The sequence below is a fragment of the Neospora caninum genome, chromosome Ia (genome assembly GCF_000208865.1).
Source record: "Neospora caninum Liverpool complete genome, chromosome Ia".
NCBI lineage: Eukaryota > Apicomplexa > Conoidasida > Eucoccidiorida > Sarcocystidae > Neospora > Neospora caninum.
This window is the reverse complement of record NC_018385.1, coordinates 621647-644633: the sequence shown is the minus strand read 5'-3', so window position 1 is coordinate 644633 and position 22987 is coordinate 621647. Positions and strand designations below refer to the sequence as shown.

General features: G+C 51.1%; 5 protein-coding genes and 3 non-coding genes across 8 annotated transcripts; 1 reads left to right on the top strand and 7 right to left on the bottom strand.

Moving 5' to 3' along the window:
* Positions 1 to 1629: 1629 nt before the first annotated feature.
* On the bottom strand, positions 1630 to 2544 carry NCLIV_000760 (conserved hypothetical protein; the record flags this gene model as incomplete). The annotated part of the gene is made up of 1 exon (XM_003879568.1): positions 1630 to 2544. The coding sequence occupies one exon, from the start codon at positions 2542 to 2544 to the stop codon at positions 1630 to 1632; it is 915 nt and encodes a 304-aa protein (XP_003879617.1).
* Positions 2545 to 4389: 1845 nt separating this feature from the next.
* NCLIV_000750 (conserved hypothetical protein) lies at positions 4390 to 5310 on the bottom strand (the record flags this gene model as incomplete). The annotated part of the gene is made up of 1 exon (XM_003879567.1): positions 4390 to 5310. The coding sequence occupies one exon, from the start codon at positions 5308 to 5310 to the stop codon at positions 4390 to 4392; it is 921 nt and encodes a 306-aa protein (XP_003879616.1).
* A 2233-nt stretch (positions 5311 to 7543) lies between these two features.
* NCLIV_000740 (class I chitinase, related) lies at positions 7544 to 12520 on the bottom strand (the record flags this gene model as incomplete). Its single annotated transcript, XM_003879566.1, has 7 exons — positions 7544 to 8391; positions 8934 to 9448; positions 9721 to 9863; positions 10272 to 10344; positions 10945 to 11062; positions 11601 to 11763; positions 12254 to 12520. The coding sequence occupies 7 exons, from the start codon at positions 12518 to 12520 to the stop codon at positions 7544 to 7546; spliced, it is 2127 nt and encodes a 708-aa protein (XP_003879615.1).
* Positions 12521 to 15147: 2627 nt separating this feature from the next.
* On the top strand, positions 15148 to 16458 carry NCLIV_000730 (putative EF hand domain-containing protein; the record flags this gene model as incomplete). Its single annotated transcript, XM_003879565.1, has 1 exon — positions 15148 to 16458. The coding sequence occupies one exon, from the start codon at positions 15148 to 15150 to the stop codon at positions 16456 to 16458; it is 1311 nt and encodes a 436-aa protein (XP_003879614.1).
* Positions 16459 to 18776: 2318 nt separating this feature from the next.
* On the bottom strand, positions 18777 to 18850 carry NCLIV_t010003. Its single transcript has one exon. It is a non-coding gene; the product is annotated as a tRNA-Asn (tRNA).
* Positions 18851 to 18942: 92 nt separating this feature from the next.
* On the bottom strand, positions 18943 to 19016 carry NCLIV_t010002. The gene has a single exon. It is a non-coding gene; the product is annotated as a tRNA-Asn (tRNA).
* An 89-nt stretch (positions 19017 to 19105) lies between these two features.
* NCLIV_t010001 lies at positions 19106 to 19179 on the bottom strand. The gene has a single exon. It is a non-coding gene; the product is annotated as a tRNA-Asn (tRNA).
* Positions 19180 to 20761: 1582 nt separating this feature from the next.
* NCLIV_000725 (putative DHHC zinc finger domain-containing protein) lies at positions 20762 to 22527 on the bottom strand (the record flags this gene model as incomplete). The annotated part of the gene is made up of 5 exons (XM_003879564.1): positions 20762 to 20807; positions 21171 to 21239; positions 21684 to 21764; positions 21957 to 22052; positions 22520 to 22527. The coding sequence occupies 5 exons, from the start codon at positions 22525 to 22527 to the stop codon at positions 20762 to 20764; spliced, it is 300 nt and encodes a 99-aa protein (XP_003879613.1).
* Positions 22528 to 22987: the final 460 nt, after the last annotated feature.

Below are 22987 nucleotides of genomic sequence, written 5' to 3'. Positions count from 1 at the left end.
AGCTGCAATGCGCGCGAATTCGGCGTTTTTGCAAACTGGTGTAGGCAAAGCTCTGCATGGAAAAAGATGCTCGAATTTGGAGCCATCGGTTTCAAAATGGAAGACTGTGGCAAAGGGAAAAGATCGGGGTACTCTGCTGCCTTTCTAAGTGATCCCCCGGGAAGCACACATTGTAGCTCGCAGCTGTTTCAAAGGGCCAAGTCCGTTTACATCTGAAAAGTAGCATCGAGGGTGTGCGGTGATTTAATGAAACTGCTTTTTTTCAGTCTGTGGTCAAAAACACAATTCAGGCGTTCTCGTCTGTTGAAAATGAAGGAAGGAAGGAAGCCGCTCGACACCCCAGGCGCACTGGCAAAAGCGAAACGTTCGCAAGCAGTTGACAATTTAACGCAGTCCCCGTCTCAAACACATGGCAGCTACGAATCAAAAGTGCCAGGAAAACGTGGAAATAGACATATGAAAATATTAGCTGTCCAGGCACCGCACGATCCATGAACCGAGAAACAGAGATTGATAATAACCGCATACGATAGTGTGAGTATCCTGTTGATGGCTGTATGGTTGAAACGTGATGGTGACAGTCCGCAGGACTTTAGATTAGCGGTGTATTTGTAAGCATGTCCTGGGGTCTCTATCCAAACCAAGGTGAGCGTATCTCTTGCATTCAACTACGTATGAAAAAAAAGCTTCCAAAACAGCATACATGACTTCGTGTTCGCATGAATACTTTCAATCACTGTCCATGGCTAATCAAGATGAATTGTATAAGCAATGACGGTGAACAGCCCCTTGATCTACCCAGCTGTGCGATGTGAAAATGAAGTTGCGTATCGGGGGAGTAGGAACGTAGGTGTTGGGGCCTGTTATTTGGAGAAAAGTTCTCAACAATAATCCGAAACCGCCGTCTGGCAATTTGATTACTCTGCTGATATAATAAATGTCGAGCACGCTCACTTTGACCAGGCATGTTGATCGATAACTCAACTGACGACAGACGGTAGTGTGTTCTCTTGTATCCTCCCATACCTGCCGGAAAATAGCCGGCTTAGCTATGCGTTTGGGGTAAAAATGCTGATCCTGTATAAATCTGTGTTCTGTATGACACAAACCATGGCGTCGTTTCTATGTGAGGCATGCACCATCCGTTAGAAACGGAGGTATTCGTGTATCCATACACCATCGCTGTGACACGCTCTTTCTAGTGGCATAAGCTGAACCTGTTTCCGGTGAAACTCTCCGAGGTGCCAAAGCAGTGATCAGTCCTGTCAGCAGGTCGCCCGTGAGGGGAGAGAAGACCGGAAGCACTATGCCACGGCTCCGGTGTATCCACTTAGGCACGTACTTGTATTTGTCTCGTACTATTCACGCCAGTAATGAAATGCGACCGTTGTGTTGTAAGACACAACTGACGTCTTTCAACAAGGCATGCATTCACTGAGTCGGGTGGTTGCTGACGGGAGCAGTCACATGAGGGAGAAAAGAAGCGCCCCTGTGACGGCCATGTAGTCACCGTAAATGAAGTAGGGGCTACTAGCACGTTTGTTCATCATACGTGACGGCCGCTCATGAAAGAGCAACGCTTGGCACCAACCTCCATGGACTGTGACGAAGTATCTGTTGTTCACGTGGCTAGTACAGGAATAACGGGACCGCATGCTCTGGCCACATGCCTGCCGTCACGCCCTTCTCCAGCTCTTCGTTGAAGATGAAGGATTTGTATTCATCAAATGCGGAAGTCATGAGGCGCAGCTCTTCCCATGCTTTTTCATTGGCGTCAGAGCGAGGGGCAGCACGCAAGTCGATATAATACCGTCGATAATGGTCAAGCAACGCGATACTTCGGTTATGGAATCCGTAACGGCCATTGTATGTCTTTATGCGGTCGAGTAGTGTTGTATACATGTAGTCCTGCAAGGCATCATCATCAGGGAACCCGCCATCCTGTAGCTGGAGACCGAAGTCATCCAGATATTCAACTTCCTTCCAATGCAGGCGCCGCAGTCTCTCAAGGATGACGAGGTAATCGTCAACGTGTTTAAGGAATTTGTTTCTCTCCTCGATGGGTACTTCGAGTTCGCCTTTCTCCGGACGCGAATCGCGAATTTGCTGCTGATGCTCCGCCAACTCGACCCATTTGTGTTTCCTGAGGCCGCTCATGACAGCCAAGGTTCCCCGTATATTATTCAGATTTTTAGAAGTCTCCTTAACTCCTTCCTTGTCCGCTTTGTCTAACCATCGGAAAAGGGTATTGATGGCCTCCTTCGTTATGGCCCTTTCGGAGTGTTTGAATTCTCCAGTGACACGGTTTTGGTCAAAATTCACCTTTTCACCCCCGTATAAACTTAGTGCGTCCGTGAGAAGTCGGCCACTGTTCAGTACTACCTCTTCTATTCTCTTCTCATCGTCTGATTTACTGCGGGGTGCCAGATACTCTATCTGCCTTTCTCGAATGCTATCTTCTATCCTCCTGATATCTGCCAATTCTTTTTCCACCTTTCTTCTCTCCTTTTCCACCTTCGCTAGCTCCTCTGATGAATCCCCCATCACGCATCACAATCCTTGAACCTGCGGCTCGGTTCGGGCACCCCTTTCTCCGGAAAACCACTGTACGCGATGCTGAGGCAAGAATCACAATGTATGACTCAGACACATGTGCATTCTACAACGCAGCCGCGAGATTTCAGTCAGCCACAGACACCTGCTTGCGGGCGCTACTGCTGCACACAAACACGCACACGGATCCCACACACATCAAGATCCCTCACAGAACAGTTGCATGGAGCTTCGTGTCCTTCGAAAGTATTGATTCTCGCCTGAAGCTTCCAATCGTATATGCTCACCGTTCAACCATGGAGCGATACTTTTTGTACTGGCTTCGCACACGCCACACAGAGAGTATGACATAAACATTCAATTCGCCGGCTGCTTGCCGTCCTTGGTACTTTGGGTTCGAGTCGTCGAATTAGCGAGGAAAGTCTCGAAAGCCACGACAAAGCATTCAGCACCCGACCAAAGTTGTACCTTTCTCTGTGTTATACAGGCTAACCTGGGAGAAACGTTCCCATGGCTTGAGCGATCCGGCGACGCACAGATGAAGGCGATAAAAAACGGCCAGTTAACAGGCCAGTGTCTTTCGAGCGCACCGCTCATCGCATGCTGGGATGTTGGTCACGGTACTACAGATGACCTGTAGTATCACAACCCTCGTCGTAGATCCTGTTGGTACTGTCCCCAATAGTGTTTTTCAGAGAAAATCGGAAGTGTGCGCGGGAGCCAGAGCGTACTACCAATACGTCCGCCGAAGGTAGTCAAGCGATTGTCCGTTGTTCACTATTTGTCGTCGCCTCGTGACCGGCATGACCCTCGATGCGAACTGCCGGGGTCCAGAGCGGTATCTGGGTTTTTAGGGTACATCATTTTAGCTATGCGACAAAAGCCTCGTTTTTAGACCCCGTATGTCCGCGAACTGAACGGACCGACTGGAAAGGAGATATTTGTCTCCCTTTCGAGCCGTGGTGGAGGCGAGGGGATAAAAGTTATATCTAACAGCAGGCGCACTAGCTGAGGCGTATACAGTCAGATATGGACTTGCCATCGCGGCTGAAAGTGCTTCTCGGTTGCGGCTTACGTGCTACTGTTTTGTAGCGTTTGGTTGTCGCATATTTGGCGGGCGTTGCACAACAGCTAGAGGGGACCGTGTGGGTCCTATGTGTCCCCAGACGTCGCCTCAACATCCGGGTGCGCTACTGTTCACACATGCTGACTAGAATCAAATGACTCTACAGCGCCTTTTGTACACTGCCGGTGTCTATATCGTTGTCAGCAGCTCAGTATCTATATGGCACACCGGATTATTTCTCTGCAACATACCATTATGCGCGAAGGCAGCTGCTACTGCCGTGCAGGTAAACTCTCAAAGCCTGCGGAGAGAGGGTTACGTTATGCCTCAGCGGTCGGTATTACGCGCTTTCGTTGTAAGTGTTTCTATGTACGCGCTACAGGCGCAACTACATTATCAGGTTGTACTATGCAAAATCACGGAAAGGACACGCGAGCTATAACTCCTTCCGCTTTCTCCACCCTCCTCCCGTCGATCAACCGTGTGTGCCGACATCCCCAAGCTTCTTATATATATATATATATATATATATATATCCGTTATAAGGTTTGCAGCCACTTCCAAGTTTTCGGTGGACGCTGGCACGTCATTCACTTCTGCCGCCTACAACGCAAGACGGTTGTCGATACGCATAATCAGCATATGCCGCACAAATACTGTATAGATGCTGCGGAATGGCGGATGCACTGCCACATGAAGTCAAACGTAGCAGCGTCACAGCGCCGCTCATTTGCCCAGCCAAATGAACTTTTCATCACACCCAAATGGCTTCAGTATAAAAAGAGCGGTAGTGCGTGTACGGGCCACAGCCCGGCGGCTACGCCATTTTCCAGCTCTTCAGTGTTGGTGAAGGCTTTATACCCGTCGTACGCTGAAACCGCAAGTCTCAGGTCCTCCCAGAGTCTCACATTGTTTTTAGTATGCTGACTCGCTCGAAGATCGACGTAGTACCGACGGAGCTGATCCACGACTGAAATACTCCGATTGTGGAATCCGTATCTACCACTGTACGTCTTTCCACGGTTGAGGAGAGTCTTATGCATGTAGTCCTGGAGCGGCTTGTCATGAGAGAAAGTTCCACTCTGCAACTGCAGGCCTAAATTGTCCAGGTATTCAATTTCCTTCCAATGCAGGCGTCGTAATCTCTCCAGGATAACGAGGTACTCGTCAATATGGTTCAGGAGCCGATTTCGTTTCTCGATGGGTTCATCCCCGTTGTCGTCTCGGGAAGGTAACGAATCACGGACATGTTTCTGCAGCTTCACCAGTTCCACCCATTTTTGCTTTCGGAGGCTACTCATGACCGCTAAGGTCGCTTTCAATGTCTGTGTATGAAAATGCCTAGCGTCTCCATCGTTGTTGTCACCTGTCGTGTCTAGCCACCGGAAAAGGGCACTGATGGCACTTTGTGAAATTGGTATCTCGGAATCTCTGAATACATCAGCCAACAGGCTTTGATCAAAACGCACGTCGCCGCCTTCGTACAGACTTAAAGCCTCAGTCAGCAGCCTACCACGATTCGTCCCCGTCTCGTCCATACTTTTTTCATCTTCTGACTTCCTTCGTCGGGCTGAATACTGTAACTGCCTATTTCGAATACGTTTCTCCAGATCCCTAATCTCCTCCAATTCCTTCTCCACTTTCCTCCGCGTCTCCTCCACTTGGACGAGTTCCCGGCCCACATCCACCATGGTTCTTGAAAAAGATGCAAGGGGGGGACAGAATACGCGCTACTTCACGAGCAACAGCTATATAGTGGATGTGCTAGTACCAGAATACCAGCAATGCGTGATCTGGATGGATACCCAGTACCCACCTACCACCAGAGATAGCTGTGCAGAAATCGGATCAGAAGCGTTCACATGCAAGCTAGCTCCTCACATCACTGGTTCCTGTTAATCATCCGGCAACACATTCAGTGACCACTCAAGCGGGTGCAGAAATGACACACACACGGACCGTGGCTCGGTCATGTTTTGCAAGCTTGCGTCGCTGGGATGCATGAAGGAAAACAGCGTAGACGCTTGCCATACGGGCATCCAGGAAAACTCCCAAGCCAGCATGCAGCCAAATAAAAGCTCGAAACCACTGTCGATGTAGGAAACTCAATACTCTCGTACCCCGCGGCGACGCGCCAGAGGTGCCCGGATCCACTGGTGTTCCCTTGACTACGTGTCCAGCGAAACCAGTGGAACGAGCGCGTGTCGCGAGCCTATTTGCCGCGCATGGTAGGCTGACTTTTATGCGGAATTATCCTCGAAACATGCACTACAGTATTCAGGTTTATGGAAGTTCCATAGAAGAGTCGTGTAGAATATGCGATGCTAAGGGAAGGGCTCTTTTTTCTCTTCCTAAGCGAAGCTACTGCGATATGTAGTTTCTTCGGGGGACTAGAACGACACGACCCCTTAACGCAAACAGAGAAGATATTCCTCTTCGTAGCTGACTAGCCTATACCCCAATACGCGCCGGTCTTGATCTTGTTTTGACTATACTCTGACTAGAGCAACCATAATGATTGAAGGCTTGTTTGCGAACACTACTCGGTAAAGCCTTTATGACGACAAGACGAGTACAGTACCTACTTTGCCCGACACAAGTCACCGATGCACGTGGGTTTCAAAAATCCTCATTGTGACGTCAGAATGCCTGGACAGGGTTCCTACAGCTTCTGTTTGATTACCTGTCTCACCTTCCACCAATATCTTGGCAGCACTGGTCACTTCCACGGCATATCGGCGCTACATGAAAATGGCTATGGTGTACCGCTACAGAATAGAGCAACGTAAGCTGCGACCAGGAGGTAGCCATTAACACTACTGTGGAGACGCAAATTACGGCAGTTTCTAGTCGAGACATCAGCGTAGTCCTGTGGGTGCTGCCGTCGAGGTGTCCCCCAACAGGGAACCCACGTGTTTCCCCCACAAGCATTTTGCCGCGCGTTTTCTTAGCAGGCCAACAGTTGAAGATTCGTATACCGGGGCAACGGTAAACGTCTCCGAGGGCCCCCAGGCACTTTTGTCATACTCAGAAACGACGTTGCACCCAACAAGCAAGAATGACACCACACATGGACACCAGATCACCCATATCCGAAGCCCCGTTCTTCACAGCAACATGGGGAGTGTCACATGAGTTGGCCTCCCCTGAATCTGCCGCGATAACAGCACGACCTTCTCAGCGTAGCCAGGATACACAATTTGAATACGAACACATAGGCTATGGCTACATCCTGTGCAACTTTCTGCTGAGAGCGCAGTTAACCCACGTACGCTAAGCGGGCAGTTGGTACTCCCGTACAACGCAATTAAGGCAAGGAAACACTCCCTCTCTCTGTTCAAAACAAGAGCATCTCTCGATAAATAAAAGGTGGTGACGGCGTCATCGCCTTTTCATTTGAATTCTGTTCCGTATAAGTGGGATGGTAGTCCATGTACAGTAACCGTCTCACAGCCCGCCACAAACACAAACTCCTCTTGTTCGGTTGGCCGCTCTTTCGTTAAGCGACTTCCTACATCCCGGACCGCATCGGTGGTGCCAAGCTTCTATGTTGACCATTATCCGACACGTCGTCTTCGTGAAGAGCCCAGAGAGCTGCACGAAACAGAAGCATTGTTCCCTTGATCCGAGCACCGGGGCCCAAAGTCTGCCACTGCTTGTTTCATGTCCCGTCGCGCAAAATCATGTCCCTGCATAATCTTATCGCAAGCACGCCCTTAACCCTCCAGTGCATCACCCTTTTCCGGCCGCAGACCTGCATCCCATGGTTGCTGTGATGTCTCTCACGTTATCGTCCAATCACAGAGGACTTCCTGCTTTCTTTCTTTCTACCATATCGTCAAGGGTAGACGCTTCGCCTTTCCAGGAACGAAGACTCCCGCCAGTTCATGCGTACGGAAAACTGTGCACCAGTCCGTTCCCTCTCTACGAAACGGAAACACACGTGTAACCACAGAGAACACCAGCTTTTGGCAGATATTCAAAGCTCTTTGATTCAAATTCTTCCTTCTTCATGGCTGCAACTGCCTCTGCATGTGCCTTGGCGGACAATGCGTCGTTTTCCGTCGCATCTTTGCCGCTGCCAACAGCTCCGCTGTTTGTTGCATTCTCGACGGCGTTATTGGAAGCCTCGACACACGTGAAACTGCATTTTTCTCCATCGGCACCCATCGTCGCAGCTGCATTTCTCGCAGCAGCTGCCTTCACTACATTCGCCGTCTCTTCATCAACCTGATCTGCGCTTATTTCTGCGGCGCTCGGCGGGAACATCACGGGACATCCACGAATAACTGACAGGCAAAACGTGTCAGTCGCTGTGGCTGCTCCGGCGGCGTCAGTATCTGCCGCACTCGACTCTGCCGCCCTGGCTGAGAGGACGCCTCGCGCTGTGCAGAGCCGACTCCCGTCCCCTGGCAAGGGAAAGGGAGTTGGGGGTACAGTGCTGCTGGGCAGCGGAACAGCCTCGCCTGTGCCATTGGGAGTGGGATGAGGATACAAAACATGGGCAAGGAAGTCAAGGAAGGCCGACGTGGCCGCCGCCGCAGACAGAGGGCTTTGCGCTGCGGAGTTGCCACCGGGAAATATGTTTTTTGGGGGCATGACAAAGCGAGCAACAGCCGATGGAGCAGATGGAAGCGAGAGCGAGTCTGTCGTCTGGAGAAAGACGTCGCTCTTAGGTCGCGTGGGAACTTCGTTAGCAGCCGGAGGCGGAGCGGGGGCACTCATGATCTGATCAAACAGTTGCTGCTCACGTTGTTGAGTCCCAAGTGGAGCTGAAGGAAAAAACAAGGAAAGCGACGTAGTTCGAGCATTCCATAAACGCGGAAGTCCAGAAGGGACAATCCAGAGTGGAGAAACCCAAACGCCACGGACTTTTACAGTCCCTGCGTCATTTGTTTCTTCCCTACCTACGACGGGAAGTTGCCATCCCCCCTCGACGAGCTAAATACGCGCACCACATGATCTACGAGGTAAACGCCATGAGCATATGCAAGCAGCGTCGCACCCATGTCACTGTTCCTAGTGTTTATTGTCTCCTGGGTACATAAACACAACTCCATACGGGCTCAAGGAGCGTCGCACACCACCGCAGGTTACTTGAATTGGAAAGAGCGTCAACTGTGAACGCGGTGTACAACAGTTACGTCTAGCGACGGCCCGTCTGAAGATTTGCGGAAGGTCAGCTGAAGTGCTACCCCGCAAAACGCCCAGATACGCAGTGCAGTGTCGCAGCCTCGAACGCCATGCACCTTCCCTTTGGCGAGAAGCATTCAAGCGCCACGACAGAGAAAAGCCCTTTTGAAAGGCGTCGTACCCGGTTCACCTTGAGGATTTTGCATCTTCTGTTTCTCGTGTGTGCCTTCCTGTCCTGCTTCCGAATCCTGCAACCCGGACTCTTCTGAATGTTCAGTTGTCTGCGGGCCGGCACTACCTTGGCCCGTTCCCTGGTGAGTAAGAAGCTGCTTCAACTCCTCGGGTGTCAATGCACCTGCATCCAACCCGCTGCCTCGCACTGCAAGCTTCAATAAAAGATCTTGCGAGGCTTCTTCTCTCGCGCGCTCAGCGGGCGATGCACCAGCCGCGACAAGAACCGGCTTGGGAACGGTTCCCACCGCCGACTTGAGAGCAGACGGACAGCACGCGACGGACTCTCCCGCCAGGATGTTGATCGTGAGACCGAATCCACTCAGTCCTTTTGTTAGCTTCTCCCCATCGTTATCCTTCAACGCTTCCATGGTAAACTCCGGAGACACGTCTTGATTCAGCATGGCATCGTGGCACGACGCCTTGCCTGATCCCAAGAGAGTTTCCGGGCAGTTCAGACCGTAGCTGAGCGAAGCACAAAAGACCAGAGAACTGGCCACTTCGTACAAACAAAAGAGGAACACATAACGACGCGTCACTGGTAACGCGATCTGAGCGGGTCGCAGACAGCCGCGAGGAAGAGCAACCAGCTTACTTTCCGAAAGAGACCGCCCCAGGCGACGAAGACGGAAAACACAAAGGCACACAATGTAAAGCACGGACCGGTCTCGACGCTAAGTTCCCGATTGCCACAGACCCCCCTCGCTTCACGTGCAGAGGCACCGCATGACACTTACGGACGTTGCTCCATCCACTTCCACAGAGCGGCAACCCAGCCGCTGACGCCTTGGGGCTCAATGAGACTCGGATGCATCAGAAGCTTTGCGGAATCTTCGAACAAATAATCACTCAGTCGGCCGTATTCCTCGTTGCCGCGGACCTGGCACGCAAAGCGCCAAACGAAACGCAAACTTCACCCACCTCACCCTTCCTGGATGGTCCCCACTTTAAACGAGAAAAACAAAAGACCCTAAAGAACACAGCCACGCAAGGGAGAGGACCGCTGTATTCCGGTCTCACAATCCACCATCCAGGCGTCATCACACATATCACTGCCTCGACACCAAACCGGAACTCTTCATTTCCAAAAAGTGATGCACCGACTGTATCGCCGTAGTGTGCTAATCCTTGCAACCTTTCCAGCAGAGGCACGCGCGACTGTTTACGTTACACGTGAGATACACATGTGACGCAGATACACAAGCCGAAGCTTCATTGTACTCGCCCGGCAGGTCACAAAACCCCGGGGAATGGCGAATGGTTAGACAAGCGTAATTTAGAGGCGCACCTTGAGCGCTCCTCGGCCATGGTACGAAGCGGTAGAGGGCCCACAGGGGTATTTGTCAGAGTCGCGGCATTCCCTGAAGAAAATTGTAAGGGAACCGCACTTCACAAAGAATGATCCGGACCCACCCAGAGCAATGCCGGCATCAGGACTCGGCGACGGCCATCCACCAAAAACGCCCAGTTGAAACGTGCATCATACGAGTCACGAAAAGAACGCCCCGACATGTGCAACAGAGTTCACACGGGCACAGCAACTGAAGAAAACCTATCCTCTCTACGAGCCACTACATCCCGCAAGAGTGGTGAATCTGTACGCCAGAAAAGATGGGCATGCATGCAGTTCGTAGCCTGCGGCGCCTGCTTTTCGACACCGCTTGCTATTCTCGTTCAGGATCATAAGACGGACTACGAGAGAGCGTACCCCACGACAGGCAGAGTTGTGACTCTCGGGAGGACACGCCATGTGTGTACAGCAGAGACATCACCAGCACGAAAAGAGCGTGTGCGTGGGCTTTTCGTTTTTCCGATAAAAAAGGTTTCCCACGAGCCGTGTTGCCGTCTCTCACAATTCATGCGACGATTCCACGCAAAGACAGGATGTGGAGACACACACCAGAAATGGAAGATGAAAGACGGGGATGACACTCTCTGTCGGGGAAAAGCAAAACGCTTACCTGCTGTTCGAAGCTTCCTCGAACTGCAGAAAGGAGTTCGTATGCACAAAGACGTGGGCCAGAAACGCCGCACACTCGGAAGCGTTGACAAACGCGTTCTCTTCGTTCGAGTATTTTTCTGAGGCGTACACGCAGACGTCGCCCAACCGCAAGCACTACATCACCCAGATGTCTGAAAGAGGAGTGGGGACAGTAACTACCATTCTCAACACGAGGTATTGTTCGGCTGACGAGTTCCCAATAGTTCCAGAAAAACGCAAAGTCTGAGCCAAATACAGGTTCTTCTCTAAACCGCCCTGCCGTGTATTCTGTGGAAAGCCCCACAGCACGCAGAACCGCTGTAAAGGGTGCGAAGCACTGCTCCGATACTGCATCAGACACGCATGCCGTTCTTTTTTCACCCACTTGTGCTTCACGGTCTCTTAACTCAGACACGCAGCAGGGTACAATCTGGTTTTCTCAGTGTCGTCGTTCCCGCTTAACTACCAGATTACAGCCGCACTGCCGAAAAAAATGCAATGCTTCGCGTTGCCAGCGGCCTTTCCTGTCTCCCTCTGTTATCTACTTCTTTCCCGATGATCATTTTCCGCTTCCCTCTCCCTCTTCGTTTTCTTCGCTGCTTCCAACCTTCGTTCCCTCCTTTGTCGGATTGTTACCGTTGGAATTGCAGAAGCTCGCGAATCTGCTGTCTGCCTGAACTGCGCAAGAGATGTCCTTGTGGATCTGCGCTGCGGCTTCACTGGGATGAGTCACTCCTCTGTACGAAAAGCCAGGTGCGGCTTTCTCTAGGAAAGCTGTGAGACGGGCTGTTGTGATTATCTGTGGAAAAACACGCATGAAGAGCCGCCCTGATGGGGGGAAACGCCGAGCTACCCACGGTCACCATCCGAAGGAGCGGCAACGTGTACACAGTGCAGGGAATCCTCCGTGACTCGGGAGACGAACCGCTGATACAGGCACATGCACCCAACGTGCACGTGTCTATCTTTGCACGCAGGTACACTTGTGCAGAAGTGCAAATACACACAGGGAACCCTCCGGGTAGTGAATTAAGGAGCACAGAGATAAGGTATCAGAAATGACCTATATCACTACGTTCAGTGCCGTACACGGCGAATCAAGTAGAAGAACTTACGAGGACAGACAGACGGATAGGCGCAGATATGCGTATACACATATATATAGATATAGATATAGATAGACAGATAGATACGCAGGTAGATAGATAGATATAGATAAAAAACATTGCACGGTTACAAAAAAGTGCTGTTACGTATGTGGTGTCGCTTTTCCGCAAAGCCGTTCTTACTTTTTCGAAGTTGTTTTCTGCTGGATACGTGCATTCGCTAACAGGGAAGATGGGAGCAACTACGTCGTCATCAGCGCTTTGAATCCCGTTCCCTGCTTGAGTCATCACACCTTGCTGGAGCCTTTGGTTTGCGTTTAAGCCTTGCGCAGGTAAGACGGAGGGAAGGCTAGAAAGAGGAGACATGGAAAAGAAGGATGTTCCCTCCAGGCAAAGCAGCAAACCGGTCCCGAGGACCGTAGCTGTATTTGCCGACACTCGAGGCCGCATTGTGCTGGAAACTGCGGAAGTTGGTAGGGAGAGGATGAGGTTGACTGAGCGAAGGATGTGGGAGAAGCGGAGCGAACCCAGGAGGTGAGAGGCTCGGTATGGACTAGCCCGTGCCGCATAGGTCGTGTTCCGATGGGAGTGGTCAGAGTCTCCGAGACTCTCAGGAATCACGGAAACCTAGTGCTTGGGCCTGGCATGCGGACAGGCGCGTTTGTGTGCTGGACTCTGAAATATACCGACATTCACGGAAAGCATGTAAATGTCGGTGGCGTTTTATGTCGTACAAGACACACTAGCGCCGGATTCGAGTTTCCAACGGCGACACAAGGCTCGCAGTTCACCCCCGGTTCAGAGACGACCAATCTGGGCAGTAACGCCTGCTTGGACGACCGAGAGATACCGTCGGTTCCGACGATTGACCACAGAAAACAACGTTCACAGAGAGGGAAAAGGCCTTATTTCGGGGCTAAGGCAGAATGACTAGGGGGTCAGCGGACCTTGCATGCGTAGAAGAGCACCACGAGAGAAAATAGAGGTGGCACAGAAAAGGGGGAAAACGCTTCTAACGCCGCCCCCGGAAACAGCATATGGCCATGTCAAATCATATCGTTCACTGGGAGTTAGAGGAGATGACACGAACAAAAGAGAACGTCGAGGCCTGCTCTACCGTGAGAATCGAAACAGAGTAACGTAGCCCCGGTGACCGGCCTCGGTATATCGACGCATCGATGAAAAAAGGCGGCAGAACCGCGCAAAAAAGGGGTAAATGGGAAGGACGGGCCGAACGCCTGTCCGGGGAATCAGGAAACAATGCCACACAAAGGACACATCCGGTGTGCTTGGGAGGAGCTGCAAATATCGCCTTTCCTTGTGTAGGCCGAATGTTCCGGTTTGGAAAGGTGCACGAGGGTCGCCATTTCCGCACAGAGGCAGAGAGCTCTTCTCCGGCCGTCCTGCGCTCTAGACTCGCCGATGCCTCCCCGCCTAGAGCTTCCAGCAGCTTAACGTCGATAGCTATCTCCTGTGGCGCGCCGTTTTGCGCTGGAGGCTCTACCATGCGGCGCTAGCTACCCCTTCCCGCCACACAGCTTTTGGCGCCAACGTGTTTTCGATGCTCGCCCGCACACAGCGACCCTGATTCCGCTCTCGCAGGATCTTCGTCTCATACACGCCGCAGACTCGTCCAGGGGTATATCGCGGAATGGCAGAGCGGATTGCTGTAGTCACTTCCGTCATCTTGCCTCCCAATTCTTCGGCGAAGAGAACGTCAAGCGTTTGTGACATTTTCCACTAGAAACGTAGGTCCCCAAACTTTTTAGCCAGAATTTGCTCAAGAAACCCGAGCCGGCTTGGGCAATCTGTGTAGTTGTACTTGGCCGATGCTCCTTCCTCGCTCACGTGCGCGTGGTACGTGGCACACCTACCGGACACGTCCACGACGCACACAAAGCTGTGTTTTACCTGTCCTGGATTTTTCCCACGTGTCACACTTAGCGGAGTGTTTTCCATGAGCTGTGAAACCTGTGTCAACACACGTGCAGGCTTCGCCGTTTTGCAGCCTGTGTGCCGCCACAAGTGCTCCGAGCTGCGTCAGCGTCGCTGGTCGCGACGTGGACGCCGTCTGCACGCTAAACTATACCAAACAAGTCCCCGTGCGATTCGACTGCTCTGGAGGTCTGCGCTGTCGAGCGTCGGTGGGATGTAAATCGTGACGCGCTGTCGCGAATGCCATTCATTTTTTCTGGCTGGCTTCAGGGTTGAGTGTGCGGTGTAACCTCGTCGGGCCATACGGCAGCACGAATCGCCGCCCCCCCTGGGAACAAGCGCAAGTAATGGGTAAAGAGCTCGGTTTTCCTTCAGAAAGTACGATTCCTGGGGCAAAGAGACAAAATTTGGATTTACGGGCAGCGACAGGACACGTGTGCTTCTGACTCTTGTGCACAGCAAATTGCAGAGAGGCTATGGCAGCGCCTCCAGACTAACTCTCTGATATGTGTACTCATGCCGTTGCACGCGGTTTCCCCATCGTGCGGTTCACTCGGTTTTTCGATTTCGCAGAGTTTACTTCCCTCAAAGTGGGTCCCCTGCAGTGTTCTCCAGTGGATACTTCAGATGTTGAGTGGCTCCTGTCTTGCCACTTGACGCCTTACTACCCGTGCAAAACGGCTTCTGAGCTTGAGAAGCGTTCTTGTTTGCCTTCAACCACCGTTTTCCGTCGTCGTCCGAAAGTGCGCGGAATGCGGCATTCCAAAGCTCTTCTGCGTCGTTTTTGCCGTTGCACAGTAACTGGCCGCCCTGCGACGTTCAAGTGTCGACGTTGTTCTTCGTCCTCCTCTTCACTCAATTCCTCGTCCCGTTTCACCATGAAGGCAACGCCATCCTTGTCACGTCTCCTGTTCACGCCACTTCTCCTTTTTTCCTCTTGTTTCTTCGGCTCTCCCGGCTTCGAACAGGTGGCGCTTTGCTCAACTTCAGTGAACACCCCGGTTCTTGGTCGGGAGAACCTGGTTCATCTTTCAACTCCTTCCCAGGGAGTTGAAAAACTTTCCGAAAAACCAAAGCGAGTGGAGAAAGGCGGTTCCATCGAAAGCTGTGGTTTCGGAGGGCCCTGTTTCCCTCACTTCACTATGAACGAGAAGCTCTCTCCCCAGGAAGGATCGTCAGAGACGCAGAGCCATTCAGCTCGTGCAACGCTCGGAAGACAGGGAAGTACAGCCTCTTCCGGACTGTTTCTTGGTCAGGGAAGCTGTGAATTCGCCGGGCGTTCACTCGCTGGAGAATGTGGCGTTTCGCTTGCGTCAGTTCTGGTAGGCAGCGATGGTCCCGGCACAGATCACCACCAGGAAGCGAGCCCAGTTTTCTTTTTCTTTGGCAAAGTGGACAAGAACCAGGATGGTGTAATTGATGTGCGCGAAGCCGTTCGCATGCTGAACGCGCTCCTCAAAGAGATATCCTCTCCAGAGGACAATATCTCTACTCTTTCGTCGGGCCACTGGTTGTCGGTAGCATCGTCTTACGATCGCGCATTTGTGGCCGAAATCGTTGGACTGTTTGACGAGGATGGCGATGGCGTTCTCCATTTGGGTGAGTTTGCCGCGCTCCTCCTTTCTGTCCACGCTAAAAGTCTTGGCCAAGCGGCGCTTCTTGCAATGAGCATGAAGCATCGTGACGGAGATGATCGGGCGACTGCTAATTTTTCGGATATTTTCACAGCTGGTTTCCCGTCTGCACATGGAAAACGGACGTACAAAAATCCCTCTTCGAGGACTACACCTGGCAGGTTGAGTCGCCACGAGGTAAAGCTGGCGATACGTTCTGTGTTGCAGCAGCAGTATGCCGAGGCCGAACACGAAGTGGCGGAGCATCTGGAAAGACTTGAGCGTGTGGAGCGCGCAAACGGCCCCTCTGTGGCCACCGATGAAGCACGGCGAAGGAGGATACAAGAACTATTTACGTTCCGTGCTTTAAGCGAAAAAGGGTTTGACGCTCGGATTTCTAGGGGCGATAAGGACGGTGACGAGCTCTATGATCTTTTGGAGCTGATAGGAGTCCTGGAATCCGAATTGCACCACCTTGGAGCGTCTTGGATGTTTGCCTATTTCGATCGGGATGGGGACGGTCGACTGTCTATGGCGGAGGCACGTACCATAGCAGAGGAAGCGACCGTGTGGACAGTCTCTGATGATCGTGGAAGAGCCGTCAGCACAGGCATTGGGTTGCCTGCAGTGGGAGAGAAGTCGCGGTATTATAGGACAGATCCGGATACCCAGTGGAGCGTAAAACCCGACGACATTTGTACGCTCTGTTGGATTCTGGATGCAAACAAAGATCAGTTTGTTACCTTCGACGAATTTTCTTTTTTCGTTCATAATGAGGACATTGTCGCTCTTGGGCTCCGCGCAATGCTTAAACGTGATAGGGATGTCGTTCAGTTTTAATATAAAGGGTATCTGCAGCCGGCCAGGAAGCATGTGATTTGGGACTCTATGTGTCATGGTACCGAAATTCCTCCTTTTTTTCCTGAGGAGGTACAACCAGGGTTGATCAGGCAGGTTTTGTGGTGTACCTTCGCGTACTGCCGCGTGCCCATTTCACGGCGGCTGCAATGTAGTGATGGCTTCTAACAGGGAAAGTTGAAGATCTTCAGCCTTAGTGAGCAACACAGCGAAGGCGCGCGGGACAAGAAAAGCTTCCGTGGGATACCTGCGATTCAGAAGCTGTGCCGGCAACCTCACGATGCCGAATGTGCAGCGATGCCTCTATTCCGCGTTGCCCCGCGGGCTTATTCTGACGTGCAGGGGTGTATACACACACGTCTTCCCTTGCGAATGCGGCACGGAATAAAGTCTTCATCTGCGGGATGATACAAGAAGTTCAGCGAGTATCTATGTTTCGTCTAAATTGCTTGCTAACGCGAAAATAGGAGATGCAGGACTGCAGCGACTGCTATCGTTGACCAAAACGGGAATCGAGAGACAAGGACGGCTTTCGGGATTAGTTTATGTCTATGTCCAGATCAGGGAAAATGTAACGGAGAGCGTTTGTAACTCCGTCGTTTCGCCTTCCTACGCTAGGAGCGGCAGTGTGAACGTGCCACAATCCGACCTTTGTTCTTTTCAACCATTTCCCAAAAGAGTAGTTTATGGAACATTCTACTTTACTTGTGTGTCCATTTTTGCCAACTGTGGCTTCGGTAAACGCTTGCACCATTTTCTTCAAGCAAGGAAGAAGCGTAATTTTTTTGTCGTGACTTCGCCCTGTGGCGACTGCCGTCGAGGATGTTTAGTCCTCTTTCATTCATCCATCCACCGTCATGTAAACGTAGTTTTGAACCTCTGGGAAAATGCAAAGCATTATTATCAATGGATTCCAAGGCTGTCCCCTGTGTATATTACAAGACCTAGCAATAAGATAGAGTAATCCCTATCGCAGGTCACGCGCCTTCGACTTTGCCCACCTTTCCTCGCCAGGCAGTCGTCACACTGCCTCGATTCAAGGCAAAGAAGATCCATGAAGTATACGAGCCTCATTTGGTATCAACACGCGCAGCATGCTTTTCGCGGTATACCTGTTGACAGGTGCTGCCCCAGATGCACTCAACGCTCAGATGCAGATGTGTAGCGAACATTAGCTTCAGTGGTTACCTGATTGGTATTGCATGAAACAATGTTCTCCATCGCTAGTCTAAGCCTCTAACGTACGTTTTACCTACAACTGTACGGAACATAACAAACCTCCAGACAAAGAACTCGATATTCTGTTCTAATTCCCCGTGGTGTCTAGCTATAATCTTTATGTTCATAATGCCGGCAGTGGGTATGCTTGGACACACAGTGCAGGAAGTCGATAGACAACCGAGGTCAAGAATGGTGTGTCCCCGTATCCCTGGAGAGAAGCCGTACTTGCGCGTGTGACTCTACGAATTGTCACTAGCTCACCCTCTGGCTACAGGCGGCACGACATAGATATTGCCCTGCAGTCGATCCAGCCGAATAACGGGACCGTAAGTGACATCTGCAGCTCGAAAGCGTAGTTCGTCAAACTGGCGAAGCTACGAGCCTGTCTGTACCTCCGCGCAGGCGCCTTTACATATCGAGTCGCTGTTCATGCTCTCAGAACAATTCATAAAGGACAGGGAAATGCGGGGATTTAACTCAACTAAGGACGCTTGCTTGGTGTGGTTTAGGTACACTCCCGGGCCGTCTTCAACCCCTAATGTATTTCTGGTGACTCAGAGCAAGAAGACGGAACATGGAAGTCTTGTTTCGGCACTACGAATCAATGTTATTCGCGATTAGATTGCAGTTCTGTCCACAGCAGTGATAATGGTGAAAATAACTGACAGATCTTTATGGGTGGCAGGGGCAGCCAGTGTGACATCACGCAAAATCTCCCAAATATAGATAGATTCAATGAAAACGGTCATTAACACGCGGCAACAGGAAAGCGCTGTGGCATCCAATTATCTCTGTCAACGAAGAAACAAGAGCGTAAAGTACCCCCCCCCCCCCTTCCCCCTCTCTGGTAGCGATAGAGGCAATAGATATTTTTTTGGTGTGCACGAGTACAAACGGTAAGCGAATGACATGCAGGCCATCAATGGAAGCATTGTCACCGCAACGTCAATTCTCCAATTAGCGGGTGTCGATAAAGTTGCCACAGGAGAAACTCTGCATCTACACGAATTCTAGAGAATATCGAAAGAACAACCACAATAGGAATGGGAAAAAAATTTCGCGGGATAAGAAATAAGCTGCGGTACCGGCTGGGATCGAACCAGCGACCTTGTGGTTAACAGCCACACGCTCTAACCGGCTGAGCTACGGAACCATGGTGTTTTGCTCCGCCGTAGCGCCAGTTCATGTACGTGCTGAAATGCGAATTGCACATTTGCTGGATTTTTCTAATTTTTAACATAATTTCGGTACCGGCTGGGATTGAACCAGCGACCTTGTGGTTAACAGCCACACGCTCTAACCGGCTGAGCTACGGAACCATGCCCAAAAATTCAATGAAGTAGCGGCTTCAGTCGTATGGGCAGAACAGCGAAAGAACCACATGCCAAACTTCGTCGTTTCATCAGTACGGTACCGGCTGGGATCGTACCAGCGACCTTGCGGTTAACAGCCACACGCTCTAACCGGCTGAGCTACGGAACCATGGTGTATTGCCCGCCGTAGCACCAGTTCATGTACGTGCAGAAAAGAGAACAACGAACGCTCCGACCCTCAGTTTCGTCATCTCCGTCAACGGTGTGCTTCATTCAACAAGGTCCTGTTATGCCCCTAATACGAGAGATTTGAACCAGCACACGAGTGAACTGTTAGCTCTTCACTAACAGCCAGAGCAATGGGATGTGGTTACGCATTCCGTGCAGCGTCGTTCTCTGTCCAAAACTGCTCCCTGGTTTCTCTCCACCGTTGATCACGCTAATGTGAAGCAGGATAAAGGGACCGTGAGATATGGAGCGATCCACACAGACAAGAAATGGTGAGGCATCACTCCGCAGTAGTCGTTTTGGCTAATTGGACGGAGACATGGACTCTAACTGATCGACACAATATTCAAGTGTTGATACGCAGTCAGTGAGTATTCAGTTTACACCAAGATGAGAACGGGGCCATCCATGGGTTGTCATTTCGAGTGTACTACTGTAACGGGACAGCACAGATTTACGCACCACCATTATTTGCATCTATCTTGTATCGCTTATGACGTTCAGAATTTTCTGTAGATAGAATACAGATATTTTTCGTAAACGAAGATCTGTAGGTAGAACACCGATATTTCCCGTAAACGAAGGCTTGTGTGGAGGCCGGCTGGCCCCCCGTTTGAGGTTACTGAAATTCTCCACAAAGGGAAGCGTGGCAATACATTTGTGCCTGCCAGTGTGTTTATGATCTGTTTCCGCGCACAACGGCAGCAGGTGATGGGTCCGAATGCCCAATGGTGGCCTCGGAATCGGTACAATGAAGGAGATCGATTCATGGTCCGCACCAGTATAGCATCTGTGATGGCAGGAAAGTACGCGCCGGAGACGCCTATGCTTCGTAGTGCTCAGATGTCAAACGTCAGTCAGTGTGCCTTGACCCTTCTTCTCCAAACAACTAAGGAAGACAGGCACCCTGTTCCCGCATCTTAAGTGCCTACGTTTCGGTAGAAGATATTGTGTCGTTGGGTGTAGATATTGGTGACGCGAACAAGTCCGATTCTCCTGCGCAGCTCTTATAATTGCAAGGCTAATCTATCGACGGCTTCTCCCAGTGTCAAGTTCCAGTGTTCGAAATCTGTTTGCTGAAACCTAAATCACCATCATCGTCTGCTCCTTCATCAACGTAATTACTTAAGGTCAGTGTTTCATCTAGGGTAACATTCGAAACGGGGGGGTCGTGACCAAGCCCGTGCTACCAGAACGTGGAAAATCCGAACTGAGTTTGCGTATGTCATGGAGACGTGCCTCCATGCAAATGACAAGAAAAATACTAATTAAAAGGTACACATTTACTCAATAATGGTCAATATATGACGTCCACGAAGCAACTCGAGATTCAAATTCCCTTCACTGCTCACGGATCTCCTCCTGTATGCACCACCTTGTACCGATTTTCGGTTACAGAAACATGCAACGTAGCTTCTGCAACAACGACCGCAACTAACCAAGCGTTTGAGAACAGAAATCAGTAAAGAAGAGAAAAAACACAGAGCACCCTGGCGAGCCTGGATGGGGGGTCGGCCGGGAGATTAACATGCAGACATCTGAGACGCCCGCCGTTGCTCACGTTCAGCTCTGCGAATAGCAAACAACACAGTCCGCGACAAATGGGTCTTACACGGTCCAGCGGCTACACGGCATGCTCTTCGTAAAACTGCGAACACATCAACGGAGAAGAATCATGATGCCGTGCCACGTGTCGTGCACCTGAGTTGCTGTATCGACGGTTTAACAGTTCAGGAAGCCACAGTCGTGGCATATGTATACCAATTCCTACAACAGGCCGAAGCTGTCTGCTTTACTTTTCCTTATATCATAAAAAACCCGTTCCCTGTAAGCGCATGAGATGGCAAGCGTTCCGACAGCCTGCTACTTTCACTAGTGTGTTTCTAGCTAACTAACGCAACCGAATTCGGCACGGATACGAAATGTACTTACACTTTCTGCTGAAATTCGGCGTCCAGCGTCTGGTCTCCTATTAACCTCACCGCTCCAGGCATCGGAATCCTGAGAAAAAAACACAAATGATTGTACGCAACTCGCTTGGTGTACCCGGTGCTGAGGGAAACCGCCTGCTACACACATATGCCCCAAACCGCCGCTCTTCGAATACGATCATGTGAGGAGCATCTCACACGCAGTGGACAGGGCTATGTATGTTCCCTGACGAACTGTTGCCGCGGGGGGGTCGCAGCTCCGATGCAGACACGAAAGAGGAAAATAGCTTCCACTCATCCACAAGCGGGATGGAACCGTCCGATTATACATATGCACACGCCAGCCACCGTGTACACAAAAATGCCCGGGAACCGCATCACTCTGCTGACTTCCGGCGTGCCCGTGGAACGCTCGAGACCAACCACCTACTAGTGTGGCGTTCATTGTTAGGGGCTGCCTAAATCTTCATAAAAGAATACTCCGTCTGAAAAGTTGACATATCTCGCAGCTCACTTTTTCTTGTCCAGATGTGCTTCGCCCTCCTTGGAATCACCTTCATGGTCATGCTTGTCTTCAGGGTTCAGTTTCGACTCTCTGCACACAAGGCGGGACGGAAAACACACCACCCACATTCCCTCATTGAATATCTTACTCCAAACACTCCGCTTTTGTCTGAGCACCGCATAAGGCGCAGGAAACACGGCAGCCACGACATCACATTTCTGTGGTGACAGGTTCCGACGTTCACGACGCTAGCAACGCATTTTTGCAGTTCGTCAGGCTCACCCTACTAAATGATGTAGGCTGGGGTCCGCCAGCCTATCGGTGGCGACCTGGACCTGGGGCTCCTCCGGCAAGTCCATTGTATATCCTCGCTCAGTTCTGAGAAGAGCAGTGAATACGAGACAGGCCAAAGAAACCGTTTTGACATCAGCTCCCAATCTGAAAGTTTTTACCAGAAAGATGCACGGGACAACATCATACAACTCTAAGAAAATGACGATTACTGGTTACAGCCGACGTCAATGTCCATGTCAATGCAGATGGAATGTCACGTAAAGCGCATGTTAAACTTAAGATGCTTCCCGCCAACGTCGCGTACGAACGCCAAATAAACGGGAACGCTGGACCAGCAGAAAACCCGGGCGCACACGGAAGCCAACACGCAACAGCTCCCGCTGCGCGAGACACAATACGCGATTGTCAAGAACTGTAGCTTCTGCACATACGTTCGTGATGGAAAAAACAGACAGTGGTGGGATACTTTCCAACAGACGCAATGGCCCTCGGGAGGAACTTGGGCGGTGGCACATAGCGACTGGGAAACTGCAGGTCAGATAAATCCTTACTCTGCCATGGTTGCACTCCCCTTGAATGCTGCTGAAATGGCCAGATCTGGAGAGAGAAAACCTACAGCTTCACCGATGTTAGTCAAACTAGATTTGCTCACAATGGAAAGAGTCAAAAAATAAAGTGTGGCAAAACCTTCTGAGGAGAGACGCTCGTCGAAGGTATGTGCACAAGCGGAGTAATGCGGAGGTATTTGGGGCGGGCGAGCAGCCACAACCGACTCTAATGCCCAAACCGGCTTCCACTACGAACTTCCAAAACAAGCGGTTCCTTAAAGTGCATCAGAACTCTTGTCCTCTGGCAATCAAGCTGCTCAGAAAGGAAAAGGGAAAGACTTTCTCCGGGCCATGAATCCGATTCACCCCACCACGACTCTCCCGACCTCTCGGTTGCGACGCACGCATGGCACAACAACTCACCCGCAAAGTTTGCTTAGAGTCGCCGCAATTCCCCGATCGTCGCCGCGG